Genomic DNA, 27,783 nt, shown 5'->3' on the forward strand with positions numbered 1-27,783 from the left:
TTTGGTGTGTGCTGTCAGCAACGCGAATATGTAGAATTGGTCCTGGAGGCGATTGCTGGGCTGCCTTCTTTTCGGCAATCACGGGGATTCGCGATCTCAGCAAGGCCGGAAATCCGGTTGCTTGGCTGTGTGAGGCCGGTCATGCGCGGTGATGATCGCGGGGTAGCCAACAGTCCGCCAATTATGGCCTCCGGGGCAGTTGGTCCGGTCACTGCCCAGAGACGCCCACGGTCAGTCTGTAGTCCGTTGTCTGACTCAACGCTTGGGAGACCAGGGCAGGCCACTTTTGGGCACAGGAGCCACCCGTGGTGTACTGTCCCTTGACGGATGCCTACCATTTAACCCTTATGCCACTTATCCTAGGTCCTTTCTTACCTTATCTCCTGGTGAGATATCTGTGACATGGCCTGAGGTTATTCCTTGTGGTATTAGGGGTTGGGCAAAATTTTGACCAAACACTTTCCAAACACAATTCAGTTGTAGTTCAAAATTTCAGGAATGCTTTTGAGATAGCTTGAAAGCAATATCAAAGCCACTCATAACCAACCAACATTTTTATTGAGCTTTTTGCTTTGCAAAAATGTAGACTGGTACAATTTGTTTCTTGATCATGCCAAAGCTGTACCCATTGAAAATTCTTACAGGGCAAAGCAATTTGTGCCGCTACAAGCCACACAAAACCCCGCTTTGCGCCTTTCAGAGATCCCTGGCCCCTTCTCTTTTGGCAAAAGGGTTGCCTAGGCTCTCTCGGTGCTGAGATCAGATCTGATTTGTCATTTACCCACGAGTAATTTTTCATCTCATTCTTTTGTCAAAAAACTCCCGCGGTCTTCAATCCAAGGGCAGCATGAACACTTGGAAACAGCAAATTGGGCAGGAATTTGCTGAGTGATTGGCGGAAGCAGGAGAAGAAAGATCAGATGGTGGATCAGACCTGGGAGCTAAAATTGGGTAACCCGGAAAAGTAACAGATGTGTGAAAGCCAGAAAGCTTGGTTCAGCCATCTTTGACTCCTTTTGCCGGACTTCTCAGAGGCACAAAACTGGTTGGTCAGTTGTTTGCCCAACCCCTATTGTCACAATCCAATCAGTAATTGGCTCTTGAGACTGAGCCATGAGTTGTGATTATTGTTTTTGTTAATAGTTCTTTTAAATTAAGCCCCTTGTTACTAGTGACAGGGATCAGGGCTGATAATATCTGCCCATACAGCAGCTCTCATAAATTGTGTCCCCCCTTCTCAAGGTCTGAGGCCAAGTATGTGCAAGCCTTAGCTCAATCTTTGTATCATCATGGTCACCCTCCATACAATATTAATTTCAATCAATCACATCAATTTGCTCCATTCATGTCTGAAACTTTACAATGTGTTCATGATCATTCCTTCAGGTCAAACTTCCAATTCTACATCTGTGAATCTCACCGTGATCCAAAGATTTGGGGAGTGAATAACAAGAAACATTTCAACTTACTAATTATGTCCATTCATAACTTGATTTCCATTGTTCATTTTAGGGCACAGCAGAAGATTTACTTGAGTGTTGGTAAGATAAAATAAGCAAAGCAAAGAGTTGTCCAGCTTTCGACCCTTTAGCATAGGCCCAAGAATCTGCATTGGTTAATAGTTTGGTAAGTTTGGTATTATATCTTCTTTCACTCTTGTGATTGTAATTTTGATTCTGATGAGGTTTGAATGGTTTGATATGGTTTGATATTTGTCAAAGCCTATAAAAAGGTTTCTGTTACATCAGTGAGATTACTGTATTGGCATGTTCAAGAGTAGAGTTAGTCAGTCCTTCAGCTTCAAGAGAGAACCTCACAGAAATTCCCTCGGTGGGCTGGAGTGTGAGAGGAGGATTGTAGCTTTGTAAAACATTGATAAATTTGCTTGATAAGCAGAACTCAAGCTCAAAAACCAAGTGTAGCTGGTAGGCAGACATGCTAATAAGACAGCGTATGAAATTGCAAAATCTGATTTTGAGATGCTGCGATGAGACCGAGCGAGACATGACTTTGTAGTGATCTACTTTGCAAACCGATCGGTGAAAGAGTCATATATCATTATGGTATCAAGCGATTGGAAAGATTGGAGCAATCTAGCCGAAGGTAAATTCCAAGAAGGGCTCTAACGTCATTGTACACGATATCTTTGAGAGTAGGTTGTTTCATAGGTGTAGCCCGGATTGATTTGAGATGTTGTACAAAAACCTAGAAAGAACGGTCATGGTGCGAGCTACGTCGTTTACCGTTCCTTTGTCGATCATCCAGCTGCTCAGGGTCTTGATCTGACGGATCAGCCATTGCATGATCTTTGCTGACGGGTGCTACACCAAACTCAGCCATCTCTCGCGCTCTCTCCTGATCGCGTGCTGAAGGATTAAGTTTGCGCTCTACACGCTGTTGAGCATGGAGTTCGCGCACCAGGGATGATCGCGGTTCCTTAAGATGCCTATATCATTGATCCCATTAATGACAAAAGATAAGCATCTGTCTAAGAATTGAACAAAGGCAGTAAAAGTCGTCAACTGACATAAAGTTACAAAAACCTCCTCGATTGCATTCACCCATGTCGTTTTGTCGACAACAGGCTTCTCGAAAATCGGTCACCGGTGAGAGCTCAGCGAAAAGTGGCCGTCCTGAAAACCAAAGAAATGAGATATGTGATGGTTCCGAAGGCAAAGAAAAACAAAGTCAGGAGGAAAGTTCAATTTGCTAAGTCGCTCAAGACGAGCATGCGACTAAGACACTAGCCAAAAGATCGCACTTAATGACAAAGTAAGGCTTGTTGAAAAGAATGAGTGTAGCCGGTACTAGGACCTGATAAAGCAGCACTAAGAACGGAAAAGGGGAGACTGTAGAGCCAGTGGAGAGGGAAAAAAGCAAGGAAGGATGAGGAGACAAGTAAATCACAGAGTCAGGAGGAACGTACCAGCATACCAACGCTGATTAAAAGCATCAACCGCAATTTGCGCTTCATCCTCCCATTCGTATCGAGCATAAACATTTCCAATCAGATGATCACCTACGTTATCACAAACGTGCATCTCAAGCAAGTTTCCGTATTTTACCAATTCACAAAACACATCTTCGTAAAACGTTTCAAAGTAGGAAGCCAATTCTGCTTCTGAGAGTTTACAGTTTGGATCATGTGCTGGGTTTTGATACATATTTGCGATGACAAAGGTTTGAGAGAAGGTAGGTTTTATATGTTTTCGTGAACACCGTTCACCGTGACGACATGCACCGATCTTCAAGTAAAACGAACAATTTACTTTGTCCTTGTAACAACAAAATTTTAGAACATTAGTTTCTTGTCTAGCTGAAAGAGAAAACTAAGAGTCGAATATGTTGTAGCTTACTTGTTCGGATCCATATATGTTGCTCAAGTGAGAAGCCATGGTGCGAAAAGAAACTCTCCACGAAGGTGTTGTCTAGAACCTGATTGCAATGTTTTGTAAAGCGGAAAAATACTGGCTTAATGACTTCGAGCGTGGTTTGTATTGGATGACCTTGTGAATGTGGTATGGTGCGTGGTGAGGCAAACGTCGTGAAGTTTTAAGAAACCGACTTGAGGGTCGGGGCTTGCGGGCTCCTGTCACCAAAAAAAATATGCATACATAGCACCTGTCACCTGTCACCTGGCTGGCCTGCACACACATGTGAAAGGTGTTAAACGTATGTGAAAGGGGGCTGCGCATGCGACAGAATTAAAGGTATGTGGTGGATTGCTGCGTAGAGAAGATTCTCACCAGAAAAATAAGGATTCTATTTGTTATGGAACCGGGCAGTTTGACATAACTCAAAAGGGAACAAAGATTTGGAAGATGTCATAAGGTGAGAAGGAGCGGTGATGGTAATATTGCAAGGAATTGACACCTTTTTGGATGTTGAAAGAGAGTTGATCTCAAAATAATTAGAAAATTGGGTGCAAAGCCTATTGAGCACAAAACTGCTTGGCGATTTTCTCCCGAAAGCAGAGGTAGAAGGTCTAGGGCGTACATAGACGAACCGAGAAGGCTTTGAGGTTCTTCTATTAAGGAAAGGTGATATGACAAGATACAATTGAAGTTTCAAGTTCCAAGATTAAAATGTAATAGGTCGTTGAATCGTGGGGCAAAATTTGCGTGAAGATGTGTGTTACTATGTAGTCAAATAGAAATATGAAAGCGAAATATAAATAGAGTAGAACATAAATATAATCAAATTGACAAAACATAATCAAGATTGAATGAGATTATAAAGATATACCAAGAGAAGAGCTGAATAATATGGAAGGAACTAGCTGTTAAGAAAGGAGAAGGATCAATTGCAGTCTTTTTGAAAATTATAATCTTAATTTATCACATGATTCAGGCTCGAGTTTTATGAGGCAGTGCCGCTTGATCGAGTTTATCAAGTAGGCGGGTGTGGTGATTCGCAGATGGTCCTCTCGGGATCCATCCTCCTATTGCCACCGTCCTGACTCCAATGGTGTCTGGTGACGTGGCTGACGTTTAGCCTGGTGCCAGAGTATTGATCTTCGCTCTCGAGGCTCGTGTCAGTTTCTCCGCCCTCCCGTAGTGGTGATTTGAATTGTACCGGTGTGTTATCTGACTCTTGAGGTGATACACATATCACTGTGTAGGTTTGGGATTCTTGTTGAGCTTCCTCGGTCTTGTATATTCGCCACTAGTTTGACCCAGGCAGAGATTATGTTAGATCATTTATGGTAGAGTCATGATGTTTCGGAAAACTCGACTCTTACACTGCGAAGCAACGTCGCCACGGCCATGAAGATACTACCTATTCGGCTGACCCAGACTGTTGATGCCCTTACCTCACCGCTGATTAAATTTTTGAATAAGAAAAAGCCATCAGGGATGGACTCCATAAATAAACTTGAGGCCTTCATAAAAACTTACCTTTTCGTAATGAGATGGGCGTGAGTTGTAAAAAAAAAGCTCGTTGACAGGTCGAACAATAAACAAAGACTGAGAAAGAGACATTGAACTGTGAGGTGCACTATTGTGTTGAGAAGATCAATAAGGGTCAGAATGGAGCTACTTGCTCGATCAGACTCATAGCGACAAGTCGAGTGAATGTTGATAGCAAGTAGCTTACTGTATCCCCTTTGCAAGGTGGTCGCAGCCTTGCTTCCTTGGTCAGCCATGATCACTGTAGTGATACTGGATTTTGTTTCAGTCTCTGGCCTGGACTTTGGCTTGTCTGAGTGCTTGGTCTTTCTTTGCCCGGTCAAGATGTTGATCTTTCCAGACGCAATCTTCAGTGAACGCCTGACTAGTAGGATCAAGGCACCTGTGGTCAAACAATAAAACTTTGAAATCGATCAAAGCTGTCAGCTAGTCTGTCAAAGCTGGGCAATCAAAAGGGTGAGACTGACCAGGGAAAGAACAAAGATGGAAACGTTCCACTGAATGCCTGCAATTCGCACGTTCACTGCGAGGCGATGAACAAGGGTGATATGACGGGTCACTACTCGTTCCAATTCGAGCATGCTTTGTGAGCTGTTGTTGATAGGAACTGTAGGTGACCACTCTTTGGCAGCTCGGTCAAAGAGGAGGATGACTGTGTCATGTTGTGACCAGAGGCGCTCCGAAGCCACGCTTTGAGCAATGGTCCAGTAGATTGTCTTGAGAGTTACAAGAAGTGGTATAAGGATGCAAAAGACGTTGAGCACGGAGGGCGACGTGAAGATTTTCAACCAGCGCATCGACTTTTTGGGTTCCTCGAAATTTCGGTGCGGTGAGCAGAGACTGAATGGATCCAAGCCAGGATGAAATATGCAGTCAGATCAGTTGCTGAAATCCAAATGCCAACGCCGAACAAAAGACGATGTCGGATTACCAAGTGTACAAACTGTTCACCCCTGTGATCCAAAATCCAATGAATCCTGAGTCCCAATCATTTCATTATGAGGGATCTATAATATTCATAAGCACCGATAATCCTAAGTACTTACCTGGAAGCAGTGCCAAGTCCAACCTGCGCGCTCAACATCGGATTAGCTTAGACGAACAAGATACCCCGGTTTAGACAACCATCGTTGGGAAACGTTGGATTTAGGGTACTTACCAGATTACGATGTTACACGTCCTCGCGAATTCAATTGAATGAAATGATATATAGTGGAGTACGAGGTAGACTAGGAAGAGTACACTTGTCAAGAATTGACACACCGCCACACTGAGACTATTATTGGGAATATAGAACGGAGTAGTGTCTGTACCGATGTTTGATCATCAGAGAAGGGCAAAGGGTTAGAAGATGTGAAAACTGATCCAGGAAATACGCAAAAGAAAGTTGATGAAAAAAATACCTGTGTTACCAATGTAACATTTATTCCAAAGCCAAAGATGTTTCTTCCTCATTTCAGGACCTTTCAACAAAGGAAATAGGATCAAGAACAAAGCCCCGAGAGCGATGGCACCGTATACCACCATGAAAAAGATGAGGATGTGATAGGAATACGTCGGTACGACGGGAAAGCTGCCTTCCCCTAATGCCTGGATGCCATTTACGAAAGGATTTTGACCAGGTGGTGCGGCGGCCAGTAAACGAGAGACGAGTGCCTGTTGATCCGAGTTCTCCATCGCCTTAATCCCCCAGCGCAGTCTTTCAGGCTTGGTTGTTTCTGAGAAATATCTGATCTGATTTACTTCTGGTTCAAAGGCTCCATAAACATAAGCGCAGGAATTCAACCTAAGAAGACGACAAGAGAAAGAACTTCATAAAGCTGAAAATCAACTTCCCACCCAGAGCGGAAGAAGCGCCGCATATTTCTAGAATTTCTAGAATGACTTGAACTAGTATGTATTTACATGTGCAATTGCCGTAAAATTTAGAATGATCCAAACTTACAAGCCAGAGATTGCAATTCATTCGGATCAATCATTATCCCTCTTCGTCCTCATGTCCCCGTGTATTCTTGAAAGTAATTTAACGCCAGGCAAAAACCCTTATTACAAGCGCTTACATCAACGCGCCAGAAGAAAAACTCAATTTGAAGTTATCTAACTCTTGACAATTGTGTGAGTGTTTAGAAGTTATGCTGGTCTTCGAATGCTTCTTACTTTCATGATTACCAAAAACATGTATTCTAGAGTCAACCCCGCGGAATTGCATATCCGCGCAGCCGCATAACCTGTGTTAACGCATACAAAAGAATCCCTAACTTGATCCTTTTTACTGCCAAAACCGACAACGGAAGTGCAGAACCAGTCAGTATGCATACCAAACGTGAAGCAAACAGATAGAATAAAGGTGAAACTGACGATGATGGTATAATATTGCACATGCTGAGAACATGTTCAAAGAAGGGATGACGAAAAAGGTTACAAGTGACCCTATGTGTCTAGCAGTCGGTGTTTTCGTAACACAGAGGCGTCTTAGATGTTTTCCAAAGAGCGACTTGGAAATCACTTCATAACGGAGGCCTTTTCTTTCCAAACCTCATCATGAGGGATGCGAAAATTAAGAGCATTCTGAATTTTTGACAGCAATTGATCAACAAATCCAGATGAAGAAGTTGCTATACGTGAAATTGCAATTATGTGGATATCAACGCAATAAAAAATCCAACCAGAAAATCAATAAACTGAGATGAGTACAACAAAACATAATTAATGTTGAATGAGAGCAGAGGGATGACCAAACCAAAATATAAAAATAATTGGATGAAAACTTAGAGATAGGTGAGCGAGGAAATAAAGATAATTGGATGAAATTATAGAGATAGGTGAGCGAGGAAATAAAGATGGTTGACGATTTTATGAAGATCTGAACAAAGACACGGAGATAGTTGAATCAAGGTATGAAGATGTATTTAAAAAGGCAACTAGACAAGATGCGGTTTTACTTTTGGCAATAATACTTACAATTTTATTACATGTTTCAGTAGGTTGAGGGATTATGACGAGGATATACAGACTCGACGAATTTCTCTCAGAGGCATTCATTTATTATGTCAAAGAAAGTCGAATATATGAGTAAGCCTTGATGTCATCTTCATCGCATATTTATCGACTCTTTTCGGTGACACTGAATTGATTCACCGGAAGGAGTTGGGTGTGATGTTGCCCAGGAGGTCCCCTCGTGACCCGACTCTATCCTCTCATTCACATCGTCATCGATCCATCGTTGTCTGGCGACATGGCTGATTTCTAGGCTAGGTTCACAATATCGTTCGGCGCTTTCCGAGCTCGCGTCAGTTGTTGGGCAATTCCGCAGTGTGGCACCAAATCGGTCAGATTGCTTCGCTGGCTCTTGTGGGGACATGCACATCATTGTGTACTCTTGAGATTGCTGATGCAAATCCTTGGTGTTGTATATTCGCCACTAAATTGACCCATCCAAAGATGGGTGTCAGGCTACTGTCGATAAAATCTCAGTATTTAGAAAGCCAAACTCTTACACTTCGCAGCAACATCGCTACCGCCATGAAAACGCTGCCTATTCGGCTGACCCATACTGTTGATGCACGTACCTCGCCGCTGATGACAGGTTCAAATGATAGAAAGCCATCAGAAATCAGATGCACAAATCAACTCGAGGCCTCAGAAATACGCAAATTTACCTCTTCATGATGAGACCGACATGTGTAGTGAAAAACACGCTCGTCGATAGGTCAAACAACAAACAGAGGCTGAGAAAGAGACATTGAATGGTGAGGTGCACTGTTGGTTCACGAAGATCAACGTGAGTCATAGTGCCCCCCTGCTCAATGGGGCTTGAGGCGAAGAGCCATGTGAATGACAGAAGGAAGCAGCTTACTGTATCCCCTTCGCAAGTGAGCGGCAGCCGTGCTTCCTTGGTCGACCATGATGTCCGAATCAATATCAGATTTTGTTTCGGATTCTGGTCTAGAGTGTGCCGTTTCTGGTGGTCTTTCCCCTTTTAAAACGCTGAGCTTCCCCGAAGCGATCTTCAAAGAACGTCTGACTAATAGAATCAAGGCACCTGTGGTTAAAAAGTAGAACTTTGAGATAATTACATTATTGATCACGTTGTAAGCCGAGCTGTCCAAGCAAGGGTATCAAGATAGGAAAACTGACTGCTGAAAGAACAAAGATGCAGACGTTCCACTGAATGCTTGCCAGTCGCACATTTCTTCCGATCACACGCAGGAGGGTGATATGACGTTTCACTACTCGTTCTAATTCTTGCATGGCTTCTGAACTCGGGTCAACAGCAACGTTAGGTGACCACTCTTTTGCAGCTTGATGAAAGAGGTTGGCCACGATGTCATGGTGGGTCCAGACGCGCTCTGTAGCCACGCTTTGGGCAACAGTCCAGTAGACTGTCTTCAGAGTGACGAGAAGTGGTACAAGGATGCAAAAGACGTTAAGGACCGAGGGCGAAGTGAAGAATTTAAGCCACCGCATGAACTTTTTTGGTTCTTCAAAATCTCGATACGGCGAACAGAGACTATGTACGAGATTGAAAGGCAGGGGAAAGACATAATCAAATCAGTCCATGCAATCCACATACTTTCGCAGAAAAAACACGACGGCGGCTCACCAAGTGTACAAGCTGTTCACCCCCGTGATCCAAAATCCGATAAAACCTGAAACCCAACCCCTATGAGACTCTGTGATGATTCCAAGGGGTGACAATCATTACAAGTACTTACCTGGAAGCAGCGCTAAGTCCAACCTGCGCGTTGACCATCAAAAGATTAGCTCAGGCGATCTCAACACTGACACACCATGGTTGGACAAGGTAAGATTTTGCGTATTTACCAGATTACGATGTGAGACGCTCTCGCAAATTCCAATGAACGAAATGATGTATAGTGAAGTACAAGGTAGACTAGGAAGAGTACACTTGTCAAGAATTGACACACAGCTACACTGAGACTATTATTGGGCACATAGAACGGAGTAGTGTCTGTAGCCATGAATGAATATCCGATGGAGGGAAATCAGAAGGAGTCAGAGGATGTGCAAACTGTCCGATGAATGCAAAGGAAACTCGGTCGAAATTCTCACCTGGGCTGCCAATATAACATTTATTCCAAAGCCAAAGGTGTTTTTTTCTCATTTCGGGACCCTTCAAGAGAGGGAACAGGATCAAGAACAGAGCACCGAGAGTGATAGCACCGTACACCACCATGAAAAAGATCAAGACACGATAAGAATAAGCTGGTACGTGGGGAAAGCTGTGTTGTGCCAATGCGTGGACGCCATCGATGAAAGGATTGCGACCGGGCGGTGTCACTTCGAGTAAATGAAGGAGAAACGTTTCTTTGCGCGGGTCCGACATCTGCTGATTCTCCCAGCGCTCAGTCTTTCAGGCTTGGGTGCTCCTACCTGCTGGAATTTGCTTCGGATGAAAGGGCTCGAAAGGCAGCTGTGGTCGAGTCATAAGCAGTTGCGCTGGCACAAGGAAGGATCTAAAGGGAATCAAAGGATGAAGACGATCAAATTAGGAGGAGAGGGAATTTGGTCAAGGCGAAAATAGAACTCGACATGCGGGAGTGCGGATTTGACAATTCTGCGAACTTTTATCGAGTGAACCAAGTGAACAGAACCGCGAAGTGAATTGTATATCAGGAATTACATACTGTCGAGTTTACAAAGCTTGCCGCTAAGCCAAATTGCTCGACTCTCGCGGGAAAACTTGGACAAGCTTTTTGAATATGACAGTATCAATACATACTTATCAATAATCATTGGCTTCCGTTTGCTTCCGTGCCGTGAATGATCCGAAGCCAGCATTTGCGATTCATTCGGATCAATCATTCAGCCCTAAACAGAACCCTGGAATGCGCTTATAGATGTGTCTGACCAAATTTTTAATGAGGTTTTTGGGTCATAGAAGTACCATACTACATTTGTTCTTGTTTGACAAGTACAGGAGCTCAAAAGACTCGCCCTGCTACACCAGGGGGTAAATGTCGTCGGCCTCGTACGGTGCTGGAGAGGTTCCCAGATGAGACGTTGCGGAGACCGCAGACATGATGGTCTCAGTCACGCAACGTACAGCCCCTTGCAGAATTGATGACTTTGGAAAAAGAGGAAACGTTTGAGTTTTCAAAAAAACCTGCGAGTTTTGTTCAAAAACTCATCGAGTTTTTCACAAACTGAGCGAGCTCTTTCTCTTTTAGAATCACTGAGCCAGGTTTCCAAAAAAACTCACTGACTTTTTGAAAAACTCAGCAGCTTTTTGACGAAACTCAGTCACTTTTTGAAAAAAAACTCGAGGTTTTTATTTGAAAACTCGAGGTTTTTTTTTCTTCAAAGTCATCAATTATGCAAAGGGCTGTACGTTAATTGTGGGAAAATTGGTCTCTTTCACCTTTTTTTCTGGCTTCAAAAAGACCCAAAAATGGGGTCAAAGATGGTATGAAGTGTGAGGAAGACCTAGGTGAGATCATATGCTCAGCCAAGTGCAAGCATCCCATCAGGATGCAAGCAGTTCATCCTCCTCAATCTTTGCCTGACTGAGCTTTGATTGATAGGTCCAATACAGCCTGGTTTCCCGTGACTGATACGTTCAGGGAACGAGTTTTTTCTGGTCCCATCTGGGAACCTCTCTGAGGCCGTTTGTTTTGAATGGAAAACGAGACCGTTTCGAAAACAACTCTCTCCCAGTTTGTGCCACGTCACACTTACCCCGTGGTGTAAGCACTACAAGAAATATAATATTTTCTGGGCAGAAAATTAAATTATTGATATACAAAAATATTGAGAGGCCAGGAGAAGGGCAAAAAATAAATAAAAATATGCATCTTGTTCCCTGCATTGAGAGCTTCACTCTCCATATTTCTCCGTATTTTTACAGTCCATATTGATAAGTGTACTAACAATAAACCTTGATAATCATCCAATTACAACCTGTAACAAGCACTGAAATTTGGCTGATTAGTGTTTAGAGAAACTTTTGAATTCTGAAAACACCCATAACTTTGTCAAATCTGCCTCAAAACACTTGATTTCAGGTGCATTAGAAAGCTGAACTCCCGTTCTCAAACTTTCATAATATCAATAACTATGTAGCTAGTATGACAAACATTCTATGGATCTGTATGTGCAAATGTATAAAAAAGATGATATCTTTTTTAGCAGACCAGCATGCTGTGTGGTCTTATTATGAACTATTTGGAGGACCATTCCAGCTTGCCAATGCACTCAAAATCGAGCGTTTTGGCCCGGAATTGAAAAAGTTATGAGTTTTCTCAGAAATCAAAAGCTCTAAACACTAATGAGCCAAATTTCAGTGCTTGTTACAGGTTGTAATTGGATGATAATGAAGGTTTATTGTTAGTACACTTATCAATATGGACTGTAAAAATACGGAAAAATATGGAGAGTGAAGTTCTCAACGCAGGGAACAAGATGCATATTTTTATTTATTTTTTGCCCTTTGCCTGGCCTCTCAATATTTTTGTGTATCAATAATTTAATTTTCTGCCCAGAAAATATTATATTTCTTGTAGTGAAGGGTTTTTGAATGCACCTACTTTCAATCCTGTGGCACCACTGGTTGCTGAGATAATTCAATGCAACACCTGAAATATCAAAGTCCTATTTTGGTCTTGAGGGTCAAAATTGTTTTTGTGCCTTTGCATTTTGCACCACAATGAGTCAAGTAGCTGAGCTGAGACCAGGCTTGTTGGAAAGCTCCAGATGATGCACATCTTTTTGTGGTGTAGTGCTCAAAACGATTTTGGTCAGATACATCCATGGGCGCATTCCAAGGTCCTCCCCTAACCTAACCAAGTTGCTCTCGGCAAGTAAGCCTGCAAGAGAGGAACTTGGCCTCATCCACCAAATTGGGGGTGAGCCAGAAACTTTTGGCTGGGGAGTTTTTCAATGTGCCATAACTTCTTACTCTATTTAAATAAGACACCTTTAGACCAAAGAAAGGTCTTATGCACTCAACCTGCTTACATTGATGTATCTAACTGTGTATTTCATGCAATGATTGCAGAGCAATGGAAAGCTGAAGTTTGCAAAACCCCAAAGATCTCTAAGAAAGCTGTCCAACCTGTCAAATGCTCACACCAGACAGGCTGAAATGTTACATGTAAACCCATTTTTCAAGTCTTTCTGTAGTGCTTTCCTGAGACCAAGAGAGAGCTTCCAAAGAGCCAGTATTTTTAGGTTGAGCAAGCACACATGTCCTTTCTTTGTTCCAAAGGTGTTTTCTTTGTAGGGTATGAAGTCATGGCGGGTTGCAAAACTCCCCAGCCAAACGTTTCTTGCGCACACACCAAATTTGGTGGACAAGTCATAAGTCCCTCTACTTTGTTCAGTTAGCATTCCCCCCACATGTTCTGTTAAAACACTCACATGTAAACCAAACTCTCTTGGTAGCACCACAAAAGCAAATGGCCACTGACTGTCACATCTATGTATCCTTGACTTTGAATTAATGGTTCACACACTGGGACCTTGTAAATGTACACAAAATCTATAAAGCCCCTGAGGGGCAAGTAGTGGTCCAAAATGTTAAGAGCATCTGCACATGTTTGTGGTTGTTAAATTGGTCACATGCAGTAATTACCTCTACATGAATCAACTAAATTCCACACTTGTTCCAAAGTGTCCTTGAAAACTTTGAAAACTCACTCAATTGGGTTGAAGGCAGGCAAGTATGGTGGTAGGTAGACTAGAAGTATCCCTGCACGGTCACACAAGCTTTTGATGGCTCCACGGCGATGTATTGGAGCGTTGTCCATTACTAAGACTGAATTGCGACTGGGGTAGGGTTGCATCACAGGAAGCTATTCAATGAAGGTCAGCTTTGTACAGTTGATGAGATCTTGAAGCAAAAGACCAAACTCACCAAAATGTGCTTTAAAAAGGCTTCAAAGTCATCTTGGCAATAACCGTTAATTCTACTGTTGACGGCTAGTAAACCAGATTTGGAGATGGCAGCCAGCATGCTGTAGTGATGTCCGGCCCGGTTATGTCTCAAGGGTTTCGGACGCTGTAGAATTTAAAGCTCAACAAGAGCTTTACAACACCTAAGAAGGGATAATCTACTACGTGTAATATAGTAGAAGTTGCCTAAAGACTGCCTTCTTCAAAGAAACCAGCACAAGGGCACTTGCTGACCACTTTGTGATAACAGAGAAAAAGATAAAGGCACCAGAGAAATAAAGCAATACTGTTGTGTAGTATTGTTCCCAGATTTTAAGCGCAAAAAGTCCACACACTATGTTATTACTAGCAATACTGTTGTTAAGTATTATTCCCAAATTGACTTATAGTCTTTAACACGCGTAAATAAATTTCTCCTTGCTTTGAAGGGGCGGATTTAAGTGATCTTAGTACAAATATAGTGAATAAATGATGATTTATAACACTACAACAAAGGTATAAGATGCAGAAAGGGGAACAACAATCCCAAAATCATCAAAGAGTACTTATATCCACATGTAACAACCTCTACAACAGTCAACAGCCTCAAAAACCAGTCAAATCCGCCTAAATAACCCTAAAAACCATGTAATGACGCAATGTAATGATCTTGTTACTAATGTATGATGTAATTTTCACAGCCAAAAGTGATCAATGACACAATGATTTAATGTACAGCACTTCTTAAGATGAATACAGGTGATTTTTTCCTTGTAAACTAGCCGCAAACCAATTTTTGAGATTACAAAGTTTTTCAGATGTGGTCCAATTTTGATCTACTATAGTGCATCTTGTAGCCCTCGTGATACTGATCATTTATGACACCCATATGATCTATTTCTGATGAGTGATGAGTAAGATATTGAGCTGTGAAGTTAAGGTTTTTGGTGTTACATGTTGACTTGTGACTGTAAATTCAAGATTCACACCAATTTCTTATTTCCCTTATAACGTTTTACATAAACCTCCGTTACTAATTATTTAAAGCTTGTACATTATGTAATACACTTGTCTGCGTTGAATGAGCTATCTACCAACCTAATCTGATGTCATTTGACATATGTAATTAGCTGAAACCCTTCATTTTTGACGCAATTCACCCATTTTCTTCACTTTTCACAGCTGCTACTCTCTTTTCCTTGCTCGTAATATGAAATCATCTTCTACAACCTTAAGAATCCCGGAAAATCCTCTTGGCAACCCTAATTTCCACTACTACCACCATTACATATGTAAACTACACGTATAACCCTTGTTTACCATCCTCAAAAAAGTACCTTTCTGCTAATAACTTCTGTTTTTCCTTATCAAACTCCAAGATTAAGATGGTTGCTGTATAATAAAATGTTGTTCTTTCATATTATAACCCTAATAAACCCATAACTTAATTATTAATACCCTAAAAACCATTTTCCAACTTTTACACCTATATTTTCGAATTTTTCTTATCTTTTCTTTTCCTGTCTTTTTATAATAACTTTGTGAGTAAACTATAATGATCTTAAGAATACATTTGAAATAAGATGGCATTATATTGAATTAATAAGTATACATAAGCCTCTAAGAGCTTCAATTGATCTGAAAACCAGCATTTTGAATTTTCTGCTATACTGAAGTTTCCTAATAATTTGATAAAGTTATGATGATTAATTTTCTTGATTGATCCCATAAATAGACCACCACAACGCGCGCCTTGTTTGGATCAACATATTTGTGTTGCACATCCTGTGTTTGTAAACCACATTTGTCTAGGTGAAGGACAAGACAAATCATATCAACATTAGTTTCATAATCTTTTTCAAGGAGGAGAAAGAGAGACAAGTGGAAAATACTCACCAAGAAAAACCAGGAGCTCAGGTGGGTGATGACAGATCCAATTGGAATATTCTGCTTGAAGTGTTGGTGATTGATTGATATCAATTGCAGACTCCTTGTGAAGGGTAAGGTAAAGACGTTCTTTAAGGTCATTTGCAATGGTTTGTCAACAGGCAATGAGATTGGTGTGGTTGTACATCACTTCTTGCGCTTCATCAAGAGACAGCGTTGGATCAGCATCAATGAGTTCAACCATGAATGCTTGATCCTTGTTTGAGTATAAAGTCCAACGGCCTTGTTGATGGTAGGTTCTAGGATCACAAACCACTGTGTGAGTTTCACAATAAAGAGCATTCCATCGTGAGATTGATTTGGCTGAGATTGAAGCAATGAGGTCTTTGTTGATGGATTTGAGGGATTGGCCTGACAGAAACTCGGCAAGGGCAATCACCTTGAGTTGTGCTGTGTACAGCACAAAATGCATGATGAGTCTTGAGATATGAGGGGAAAGAATAATGTTGAAGAAGAGGGATGGTGGATGGAGGATGACAATGATGGTGGGTGGTAGATATTGGGTGGTCAACAGCCCAAGTGGTCAAAGGGTTTCAATTAGGGGATACAAAGTAGAAATCCGGGGCACGTGCCCGGGATTCTACTTTTTTTCCCCTAAATCTCCATATCTCAATTGAAGAAAAATGCTTATATCTCACGCTGTATTGGCACTGTATCACAAAAATAAAATAAAATAAAAAATTGCCGGGCCAACCAATTCTGAATTGGCTGTAGGTTTCAAGCTTACAAACTTTTTCTTTTCAAAAAAGGCGCGACAAGCAATATTGGAATGGCTGTACTTCTTCAAAAAAGTCTTCTGATAATTCACATAAACTTATTCCCATGACAGGAATGTCTCTTTCCATTTCTTCAGTTTACCATGCTGGATTGTTAGAATCGTTTGTGAGTGCCATTTGACTGAGTCCATCTGCATTATTATGAGATTTTCTTGGTCTGTGTGTAATGGTCATGAAAGGTTTATATTCTTGTATTGCCATCATCCACCTTTGCATGTGTCTACTTGGTGATTTCAAATTTGTCACAGATCTTACACCTGTGACATCATTAATGACTACTTGTGCTGTGGCTTCTAGTATAGGTGATGAGTACCTGGTTTCAGTATCTGTTAATTCTCTAGATATGAATACTATTGGTCCTTCTTTGGGTTTCTTCTGTTCAAAAGAAAGCATTGTACCTCATTGCTTTGTTTTTTGCTGTGTATGCTCAAAAGTGGTCAAGCCTCCAAACCTATGTCAGGCATACTCACCAGTTCAAAACAAAGTGGTTTGTATGAGATATCAAATGGGACCCAATTTTCTTGTGGTAAAGCTCAATTATGAGCCAGATCGGGTTCTGGTTCAAATCAAAAGTCATGGGAGTAAATAAACCCAATCCTTTGTGTTTGGATGGAAATGAGCAACAAAGGCCAATGTGTGTATCTGTATAAGTACTTACACCTGTTTGTAACTTTGGTTGGGGGGTTTTGTACTCTTTTGATTCTCATGACTTTGACGTCAGCTTCCGATTTCTGCCTTCAGACTTCTCGATCCGAATTCAACTTCAACTTTTCATTCTCACCAGCTTCAGACTCACTTTCACCTAGTCTAAACTCACTCTTAAATGTCGGGTCATTGGCAAAAAGTAGTCTCTGGTGCATGTAAACCTAAACATGCACCTCTAAAGCCCAAATATATCGATGCTCTTATCTCCTGCACCTATCAATCAGATGGCTCTTTTCAAGACGTTTCTCGGGCTCTGCGATCGAAACTTAGGGATCCAAACTCTTCGATCGTCTTCAAGGCTCTTTTGGTGATTCATACGCTCATCCGTTCTGGGAATTCGGAAGAAGTCATGACCTATTGGTCTGGTGTCGATGGCCGTGACGGTCGATCTCTCGGTCTCAATGTTGTGAGCACTACCAACGATACTCCTCAAAACTTGGCTCGATATGCAAACTACCTCCTGGCTCGCTTTAAATGCTTCGCTGCTCTCAAACATGATCCGATACGTACTCGATCTGAAGCGCCGGCCTCACTTCGTAATTCATCTCGGAATGGTGCCAATCGGCTTCGAACTTTGACTGTTGAGAAAGGCCTTTTGAGAGAGGTGGGCACATTGCAAAAATTGATGGACGCACTGGTTGATTGCAAGGTCAGTAGAAGCTTATTTGATATTTCATTCCAGACTATTGCGGCAGATTTGCTATGATTTGCAATCAGAAACCTCACTCAGGTAGCCGATTTTGACATATGTCTAGCTTTGTCTGCGAAAAACAGTTCTATCTCGAAGATACGGATGACGACCTCGTCATGTCGGCATTGCGATTACTCGTCAAAGACCTCCTTGTACTTTTCCAAGCGGTGAATGAGGGTGTGATCAATGTATTGGGTGAGCTCAAGACCGCCCAATCATCGAGTCAATCTCCGGTGCTGTTAGACAAACCATAACGACTTGGCCACTCAATGCCTGTCACATTCTTCGAGTTGTCTCTCATGTTCCTTTCTATACCTTCTTTCCTTGCCCGTACTTTTTACTAGAGCATTACTTCGAGATGTCACATGTAGACGCCACTACCGCATTGAAAACGTATAAGATTTTCTGTAAACAGTGCGAAAAGGTCGTGGCTTATCTTGGTGTGGCTAAAAAGCTTCAAAACATCATCAACGTCAATATACCCAACCTTCGGCACGCCCCCGTTTCTCTTGCTGGTTCACTCGAGGAGTACCTAAACGATCCTAACTTTGAAACGAACCGAGCCGAATACAAAGAAAGTAAGCGGATAGCGGATGGCAAACCACCAGACAAAACCAACACGCCTAGTAAGTATTGCTTGGTTACCCATAATGAACAAGGGTTCTCCTGACCTTTGATTGCATTTAAGAACCCACGGCCACAAAACAAACTGCCCCAGCACCCAATCCCCCACCACCGCCCATAGCATCTGAAGCTCAAAAAACCTTCACTGATTTCTTCGAGTCCATCGAATCTCAGCAGTCATCGATGTTCAACTCAGATCAGATGTCACCCAATGGAACTTATTCTCTGCAACAGCCGTCCGCTCATCCATTCCAGCAACAATCCAATGCTTTCCCCATACAGAGTCAACCCACCGGCTTTGCTTCTCAACAGGTGAACTTTATGAACCCTCAGCCTACAGGCTATGGGCGGGCATCTATTGGTCATGCCTTGTTCGGCACCCTAAACGGACCAAATGCTCCCCAATTTGTTCAAACACAACCTACCGGGTTTCCTCCATCCGGTCAGATGAATGCACTACAGCCTCAAATGACAGGTGCCAATCCGTTTCGACAAAGTATGATTGCTCCGAATAATCTTCCATTCGGACCAATGGCGCCTCAACCCACGGGTTATAATCCTTTTATGCAGTCTCAGCAGTTCACCAACTCTTCTACCACACATTCTATGCTTGATACCTGGCAATCATCACACATGCAGAACGGTATGCCCGATCGCAACAATGGTGCCATGTCAGCGCCTCCTGTTCAGTCAAACCAACAGCCCAACACATTTGACTCTTCAAGCCCATTCGGTTCGTCAAGTAACCAACCTGTACAAACCGCACTAAAACCACAGGCCACTGGTTCACGAAATCCCTTCGCACCTGCTCCAAACTCGATGCCAGCTGTACCCAAACTACCGGATAACCTCTCTCTCGATGCTCTTGCCGCTTCTGCTTTCTCTCAATCAATGGTCCAACAACGTGCTCGTGAACAAGCCCATGCGCTTCAACAACAGCAACAAAACGCCAAACAAGCTCAAGGCACCCCGAAAAGCTCATCTACACCGGATCCTACTGTTCTACAAGAACAACAAAGAGCTGCTGAACAAAAAGCTCAATTCACAAATTTCTTTTCATCGCAACTTTCAAGGCTTGAAGGAGGTGGAAAAAGAATAGATCAACAAGGTACAGGAGGTTTATTTGCATCTGTCGCATCTGAATTTGCTGTTACAAAGCCTAAAGTAACAGATGAAGGTTCATTAATCGGTTTCCAAACTGAACCATTAAGTAGTCAACCTACTGGGGTTCCAAACACACAAGGATTTCAATCAATTGGTAGTCAGCCTACTGGATTTTCAACCCCACAAGGTTTTCCATCACTTAGTAGTCAACCAACAGGCTTTGGAGGATCAACCATCAAACCATTTCAACCTTATTCGAACTCATCTACTCCTTCTAATTTCAATACTCAAGCGCCTATCGTTAGTCAACCTACTGGATTTGGCGGATCGACGATCAAACCGTTTCAACCTTCTTCTAGTTTTGGAACTGAACTGGCTCAAAGTTTAAATGGACCTAACCCATTTAGAGCTTCTATGGTTGGAAACAGTACTACTCCTAGTAGTGGTACTGGCACTGGAACTCAGGGGTTTTCGGGGTTTGGAAGTGCCCATCAGTTTGGGACTGAGAGTGTTGGTAGAGAACAACAGGAGAGCTTGATTTGAAAACTTGAGGGAATTTGTATTGGTAGATAGGATGTGATGGAAGTAGTTGGATTTTTGAGTTTGAAATACTATAAAGTGAGATTTTGAAGAAGATATTTATATCTTATTTAATTTAAACAAGAATAAATTCTGAGCCTTAATTGAACAAATAAAAGATTAGGAAGATATTTAAAGAGATAGGAATTACTAATCTATACAAGCTTTTTTTTAGTTTTTTTTTCTTTGCTCTGCTTTATGATTTGATTCTTTAATTGATTAATTGATTGATTGATACAAACAACATAGATATGAAAATTGAATTTATGTGATGTATCATTTATGACTGCAAAGGTGTATATTGATTGAATGGTTTGTCTATTTATGGTTTTGAAATCAATTTCTATATGCAAGAATTTTATCTTTTTTTTTGATTTACTAGATTGAGAATTGCAATTATTGTGGGGGTCTTATTTAGGTGAAACTGTCTCCAACGCCTGAGCCAATCCAACACAAATGTTGGTAATGTATTGGTATTGTATTGCCAATCTGAGATCAAAAGTCTGATTTTCCCATATTGGTTCAGCTAATAATCCAATATGAGGACTGAGTTTTTTTCCAAATTGGCTATGGGCAACACAATTCATTCCACTGAAAATGCTGAATCATAAGTTTCTGCTGCTTTGACCATATTGTGTTGGCTTGTATCACTTGAGCAATGCAATATGGGCCAAAAAAATATTTCTCCACATTGTATTGCAAGTTGGTTGAGATATATTGGTGTCCCAATATGACATAAAAAGGTCAGATATGTTTTATCATGTTGAATTGGTTTAGGTGTTGCTGCCACCAAGTGCCATCAAGATAACTGAAAAAAAAGCTTCTTTTCTGTCACATTCCTGCCCACCAGCTGGAAGCCTTTTACAGATATTAAGAACAGCTTAGTCAGAGACAGTGAGTTTTTGCAATTTTTAGGTCCTCAGAGCTCTGCAGGGATACAGAGATAATAAAGTGAGCTAGAAGATTGTATGCAGGGTAAGCAGCAGTTTGTGGCTTTCATTGGCCCAAAAGGCTATATGTTGGCAAAATGATGAGATATTGGTGGTCAAAATCTCTTCAGCCAAAATTTTCTTGCTCACACACCCATTTTGTGGATACACTATAGGGGATCCTCTTGCTGAGACTTGCTTGTCAAAATAGACTCAGTTGGTCAGATGCAGAGAACATATTTCTCATGTGTTTTGGGGAGAGGGTACTAAGAGCCTCAGGTGATCAATGAGAATTGTCTTACAAAGCAGTCCTTTTCCCAGTTGATGGGAGTCATGTGTGTACTTCAAACTAAGTGAGTTATGGAATGAAATTGGTTTAAATCTAGAGGTGTAATATAGTTGAAGTTTTCCAATGGAAAGACGAGTTTGACTCTACCAGCATGTCCAGAAAGCAACAAAGTAAAGGGACAATAGGTCTGCTCTTGAGAATACTAGTATTGTAAAGCAGTAGAATTCGAAGATGAAATTAAGTGCTTTGCAAGTTGCCATGTTTTATGTCATCAGCCAAAGATACTGATGGCACTGTGAGCTTATTTTTTGTTGATGAAAAGAGCGATCAGCAAAACTTAAAACAAAGTCAATGTTAAAGATGAAAGTGCCGGTAGAGAATTTAGATATTCAACGCCAATCCTTTTCTACACGCCACCACCGTGGTTTCTCCTGCGCGTCTTAAGTGAGCCACCTCTTTGTGACGAACAAGTGAAAATGTGATGTGAAAGATAGATTTGATCAGAACAGGGAATCAAGTAAAACTCTGCAAAACTCGTGACAAACCTTCAAGCCTTGTATCACAGACTGGAAGATCAAAAGTGCAACCGATTTTACTGTCTGGCTTCAATCCTCTGTTTTTTTGACAATCACACAAAAACGGATTAGAGAACCAAAAATGATACGTCTAATTTCAAGACTGGACGTACTCAGGACTTGGTCTTCCATCAATTTTCAGATTTCTGTCTTGGCATGCCCAAGCAGATTGAGCCAAGAATTCTACAGAGTAACCGTATTTTGCTTCGATCAGATGTGCGTTCAGAATCTTGTTGACCGTCTTTTTTCCTTGACCTCTAACCAAATTCATCATACTACATCAATTTTGGTAAAAATTTGTATCGTCAATTCTTCTCTGATTCCACTGCTCAGCAATTTTGCGAAAATGGCTGATGAGTGGAGAATTTGACGTACAGTCCTTCGGGACTACAATACGAAAGATATTCGTCACCGAACCAAGCACCACCAGGACCGCGACCATCGCATTTATCCTATACAAACAAACATATATGTACCATTACCGTAGAGAATAATGATCAGCTGGCTCCTCATGAAGATACACATCGAGTACCTTTCTCGGAGGTCAAGATTCAAATCAATATGACATACACTTCCAATGGTAACAAAAACGTTCTGGTGGTATGAAAAGGGGACAAAAGTAATCAGAAAAATCGTCGGGTAAAGTTGAGGTATACGAGATGAGAAAGTGATAAGAATACTCGCCATAGATTTCAGTACTTGTGCAAGTGCACTTAACTTTACCGTTTCGCGAGTTTGATCCTGTAAAAGAGCCTTGGTTGGATTAGGCGTCATGAATTTCCCGCTCTTTAAAATTCCCCAAATTCCTTCATCCGATGAGATTGGAGAGCTGATTCCAATTTGCGATGAGACAGCAATTACCGCTCGCAGATGGTCTCTGAAACTATTCAGATAAGTATTGATGGTCGTCCACTAGGAGTTTTTGGGGGTTTGAAAAGAGATGGGAATGGTAGTAGACAAATTTGCATTTTCTGTCTCAGCGTCAAAGTTCTGATCTGGACGACTCAACGGCCGTAATAAAACAACTTACCGTGCCAAAGTGATTTCGTGGGATCGATTGAGGTGCTGAGCGTCGCTTCAAATGACTCGTTGTAAACGACAGCTCCTCTTGAGTAGTTTGAGCCCTAGGTAGTTCAAGCTTTGTGGTTATACTTTCATGCTGATCTTGGTCTTTTAACAGTTGTGTCATCCAACTTGCCCATGCTGATTCCTTCATGATGCTATCCCGAATGGTCTTTTGCATCGAGATAATTTCTTCTTGCTCACTCGACTCACTCGTCGTTGTGAAGTCACTAGCAATATCTTGAGTGCCCATCATACGTAGTCGAAATTTTTGATCAATCGATGTCTGAAGCTGACTTAAGCGGTTCATATTGCTTGCTAGGTCATCATCACTCTTCTTTATTTCATCTGGTGATACATTTGCAAAGATGGTGTCCCCGTCGACTGGCTCATATGACCGCTTTGCTAAAGATCTCTTGACGATACCAGCAGCTCCGAATGCAGCCACTCCACCAGAAGCCTCTGTAGTTTCGACAGCGACTCCCATAGCAGGAGCTATCCATGTTCCGGCAAATCCGATTATAAACCCGAGCAATGCAGTGGCTGCGACTGCTGTAAGCGTAATTGCTAGATGAATCGTTTTTTCGTGTGACTCATCCGGGTCGACCAAGCTGTGTTGTGAAGATAGAATAGGCGAGATGAATGTCAAGACTCTGGTGGTACTCTCAACTATGTTACTTTGAGATCATATAATCTGTAAAATAGAGTGAATGCAAGAAAACCTACAAGTCGTTGATCATGTCTGAGGAAATTTCTGTGTTTCCCAATTTTTACAAACGAGGTCTTTCATGATCAAAAAATTCGCAGAAAAGGCACATTGCTCAAAACCACAACTTTATAAAGTCACTTACCACGAACTTGGGTGATAGCCGCCGTGATGGCTTCATAAAGGGAATTGACGTATAAATTCCACTCCTGAAGTCCGTAGAGTGTAAACCAAAGCTGAGCTTGAAAAGGGCTACATTGCTAAAAAAAAGTTTTAACTGAATGAGACTTAATAGATCAGTTAACGTGTCTAAGAGTTTTTGCACGAACCTGGCCTGCCAAACAATTTTCCCCAAGACCGCAGACGAAGTTTGTGACCTTGTTCAAGAATGTAAAATCTTCTAATTTCATCACTCGACCTCCAGGAAAGTTTCGAATGTAATCATCTATCCTCAATTCCTGCCAAGTTTGAAGTGTGACAGGGTATATTGTACACGTTGAAGGGCTAGATAAACTATGTTGAGGATTCGGTTGGCTCATGGTCGGGTCAGGTGGCGAAATTGATGATCTCACTATAGATACGGGATTTTGGAATGTGAGTGAGAGACCCAAGAGAAAGCCCCGTGATCGCATTTTCGAAGAGTGCGATAAGGCAATGCCGAGCGAGACTTATACTTGAGTTAAGTTGAGGGGTGTAGGATGCCGAACGCTGACAATGAAAGTGAAGACCGAGGATTGCAGGCTACGTATAACGGATTATGTTGATTTTTTGACGTATTTTGCAATCAACTTCTGGAGGCGAAGTTTCCTGCAGGATGAGCTTGACAAGTTGATACGGACAGAGGTCTATTGGAGTCTAGGCAGGATTTCTTCGATCTGATACAAGCTCAAGTAATCAACTTACATGCCCTTAAAGATGTGTACAACTTTTGGCGAAACAGTTTGCGGACATTGAGACTAGTCTCAAGGATGATGCAGAGTTTCACACCCAGTTTTTGATACGGAAATGTTTCATGGATAAAAATCCGAGGAGCTTGCGGGAACTAACGTATGTATGGCATTCGGATTCCGAACGCAGCAAGCTTTTTACACCAATATGTAGTCGAAGACAACATTTCGAGGCTATGCCGGCTTGCTGAGCACGACAGGATCACCACGCGTTTGTTTGTTCTCATTGCCATTTGTTGTCCAGAGCTTTGACCGGGAATTCAAACGTGATGGATTTTGAAACATCTGAACGTCAGTCAAAACCGTTAGCACAGATATGCGGTTTGGCTGCTGGAAAGTGATCCAGCATCAAGTTTCCTGGCGGTTCTCCTAAGCTTAAAAGCCCCTCACCAGCGCGTTTGCCGCGCCCTCGCAGAGGGGCTTACAACGGACTCGTGATTTTGGTGTGTGAGCTCCAAGCATTAAGTCCCCTTATGTTGGTTTTTTACTTTTCTGCTTCACCTCACCGTAGAAATTGTTAAGCTTCTGGCAGGTCATTCTTCATGAAATGGTACATATCTGGGTACCACGCACATTGGTGTATGCAGAAAGGAAGGGTTCTAAATTTGTGATGTAACATTGCTGATTTGGCGCTTTCAAATTTCATCGAGGTATTTTAGGTGGTCATAGGTCATCTATTAGACAACATAAGGCTTGTTTTTTGCATTTTTGACACAGGTCTCAAGCAGTGCAAGAGTGCCTGTTGGTCATGAAAGCTATATTCAGACATGAACAAGTTAAGCTCGTGGTTCTCCTGTCAAATGATCCTGTTGGATAATCATCAAGACCTTCTCTACTTTGAACCACTACACCACAGAGTGATATGGCCGGTTTGCAGACTGGGATGGAGGTTGTCTGCAGACCGGCCTTTCTTAATATAGTCACCAACCTTCTGCAGAAGGGCTCTGGTCCCACTATCTGCAGACTGTCTTTTTAATACTGCCTGCAGCCTGCCTCTGGGTGGACTGAAAGCGGTAACCAGAGGGTTGTCCACCATTCTGGGTGGATAGACAAAAAAGGTAATGGTGGTAGGGGGCCTTGATGGGACCAAAAATTGGCTGGATAAGTCCCAATGGGTGGTGGGTACACAGTGTGATTTGGGAATATCCCATTTTCCTGATAGGCTGCCTGATGATTTGCCAATGTAACTGGGTGAAAGCAAAACCCTGTGGGATACTGATACAGTTGAGGTGCATTACTATCAAGGCTATTGTGCAAACTTTGATCAGTTTGGTTGTGATTCTGTTGGTGGAGAAATCAAGTCATGCTGTCAGGTTGTGGCACTGTTGTTGAGAGCAGTGCAGAGTCTTCAAAGTTGGCAACAAGATTGAGCATGCAAGGGAGACAATAGATGTAATTTTCACTCTTCCTTCTTGTGAGCAAGAGGTAGGGACTCAGTCTATTTCTCACTTGACTGCTAAACTTCCTTCAGGAACAGTGTACATAGGATTGGATAAGTTTACTTGACCACCCACTATATGTCTAAATGAGAGGTGATGAGAGATCTGACTGTCTGGATTGTGTAAACAATGATGCCTCCGGACTGAACTGCAAAAGCGGGTGGTCACAAGCAACACTGGCACAGCTGCGCTGTGCTGCGCTTCAGGAGAGGCAGCGCGTTGCGCAGCGGACTCCCGCTCTTAGCAAAACTCAAGTCGAGCAGCGAAACGGTCCACGCTGCGCTGGGATTGGCAGCGCAGCTTGTCTCCGCTGCTCAAAAGTATTGGAAGTGTGGGCGTTGCTGTAAAAACGCCCGCTGCGCTGCTGAAGCGCTGCAAGCGTCGAGAAAATGTTTACAAAACTTTTATTAAAAGAATGATGAGAATTTAAAAAAATAAACACACAAACGTTCACAAAAATATAATTGAAAGAAAGACAAGAAGTTATAAAAAAGGAAACATAACTAAAGTAGTTGACTGATTCAACGAGAAGATTTAGGCATATAGTGCGCTTTCACATAGTCCACATAATCGGGCATCTTTGATGCTTCCATCAACTTCATGAATTCCGTGCCAAGGGATACTCCCTCACGAAGCCAAATGAGAGTAGACACTGCCCTTTCGATGGTGATTGACACCATGCTTCCTCGACTGGCAGCACAGACATCAGCTGCAGCCGAGAAGATTCTTTCGGGTGCAGCCGAAGAACCAGAGCAGGCAAGATAGTCGTGCGACATCGCAGCAATGATCGGGTATTGATTGGAATGAAGCTAAAGAGAGAGGATGAGGATTAATGTCAGCCATGATGGAAGATGAATAAATAATAAACTACATACCTTCCACCAAGCTAGCGCAGAGTTAGGATCCGCCAAGTCATACTCCGGAGCTTTCATTCGATCGCGACCACCCAGGTAGTCTCTAACCTGATTATCATCTCCCATTTCTTCTTCTTGTATATCGTTATAAAGCGCAAAGATTGATGGCTGTTGTTCTTCTGTGAGATCAGATTGATCATTGGCCTGAGCGCCTGAGTTTTTATCCTTGCTTGCAAAGGATGTTTGATACTTTTTGAATTGATCATTGAAGAGAGCCTCGGCTTGGATTGATGTTGATGAGGTCGGGCCAAAGAATGTGTGAAAGAATCGAAGGCAAAAGGCTGGATGAAGCAGGCAGGCCATGACCAAGGTTTCACAGCCGAGGGCTTCATCCAAGATTTGTTGCGTCTTCTCTAACATTGCTGCTATCATTGGATACATTGTGTCTGAAGTGTCTAGTCGTTCGGATCGTGCCTGCAAAGATTTTTTAATCTCGACATATTCTGCTAACACCATGCACCCAGTGGGCTTATCGCCTTCCATACGTTTAGTGACGTCAAGAAACGGCTGAAAGGCCCAATTTAATTAGTGACAATCATACTCATGGTACACAACAGACAGACCAACTAATTTGACTTACTTTAAGCTTGGCATTTAGATTTCTAACTTGAGCCCACTCTGAAGGTGAAACAGTTAATTCGTGAAAATACCCGTATGGCTTACCATTTTTGCGAGGCCGTCGGTTTTTGGTGTG

General features: G+C 42.1%; 5 protein-coding genes across 5 annotated transcripts; 1 reads left to right on the forward strand and 4 right to left on the reverse strand.

Annotated features, from left to right (window-relative positions):
• Positions 1-2,138: 2,138 nt before the first annotated feature.
• MELLADRAFT_42160 (uncharacterized protein) lies at positions 2,139-3,395 on the reverse strand (the record flags this gene model as incomplete). The annotated part of the gene is made up of 4 exons (XM_007406133.1): positions 2,139-2,446; positions 2,528-2,633; positions 2,927-3,275; positions 3,357-3,395. The coding sequence occupies 4 exons, from the start codon at positions 3,393-3,395 to the stop codon at positions 2,206-2,208; spliced, it is 735 nt and encodes a 244-aa protein (XP_007406195.1).
• Positions 3,396-4,389: 994 nt separating this feature from the next.
• Positions 4,390-6,889, reverse strand: MELLADRAFT_60289 (uncharacterized protein; the record flags this gene model as incomplete). The annotated part of the gene is made up of 9 exons (XM_007406132.1): positions 4,390-4,665; positions 4,814-4,820; positions 4,899-5,311; positions 5,378-5,750; positions 5,957-5,979; positions 6,174-6,217; positions 6,314-6,696; positions 6,743-6,800; positions 6,856-6,889. 9 exons carry the CDS (start codon positions 6,887-6,889, stop codon positions 4,390-4,392), a joined length of 1,611 nt encoding a protein of 536 aa, XP_007406194.1.
• A 1,112-nt stretch (positions 6,890-8,001) lies between these two features.
• On the reverse strand, positions 8,002-10,257 carry MELLADRAFT_103174 (uncharacterized protein; the record flags this gene model as incomplete). The annotated part of the gene is made up of 7 exons (XM_007406131.1): positions 8,002-8,331; positions 8,408-8,463; positions 8,767-8,971; positions 9,048-9,420; positions 9,626-9,648; positions 9,839-9,882; positions 9,984-10,257. The coding sequence occupies 7 exons, from the start codon at positions 10,255-10,257 to the stop codon at positions 8,002-8,004; spliced, it is 1,305 nt and encodes a 434-aa protein (XP_007406193.1).
• Positions 10,258-17,308: 7,051 nt separating this feature from the next.
• MELLADRAFT_47066 (uncharacterized protein) lies at positions 17,309-20,579 on the forward strand (the record flags this gene model as incomplete). Its single annotated transcript, XM_007405936.1, has 5 exons — positions 17,309-17,879; positions 18,005-18,116; positions 18,266-18,547; positions 18,610-18,916; positions 19,853-20,579. The coding sequence occupies 5 exons, from the start codon at positions 17,349-17,351 to the stop codon at positions 20,190-20,192; spliced, it is 1,572 nt and encodes a 523-aa protein (XP_007405998.1).
• A 1,248-nt stretch (positions 20,580-21,827) lies between these two features.
• MELLADRAFT_93543 (uncharacterized protein) lies at positions 21,828-24,328 on the reverse strand (the record flags this gene model as incomplete). Its single annotated transcript, XM_007406130.1, has 8 exons — positions 21,828-21,901; positions 21,992-22,059; positions 22,135-22,296; positions 22,397-22,473; positions 22,592-22,933; positions 23,052-23,752; positions 23,935-24,049; positions 24,095-24,328. 8 exons carry the CDS (start codon positions 24,326-24,328, stop codon positions 21,828-21,830), a joined length of 1,773 nt encoding a protein of 590 aa, XP_007406192.1.
• Between the last annotated feature and the right edge of the window lie 3,455 nt (positions 24,329-27,783).

This window comes from Melampsora larici-populina (genome assembly GCF_000204055.1).
Source record: "Melampsora larici-populina 98AG31 unplaced genomic scaffold MELLAscaffold_5, whole genome shotgun sequence".
Taxonomy (NCBI): Eukaryota; Fungi; Basidiomycota; class Pucciniomycetes; order Pucciniales; family Melampsoraceae; genus Melampsora; species Melampsora laricis-populina.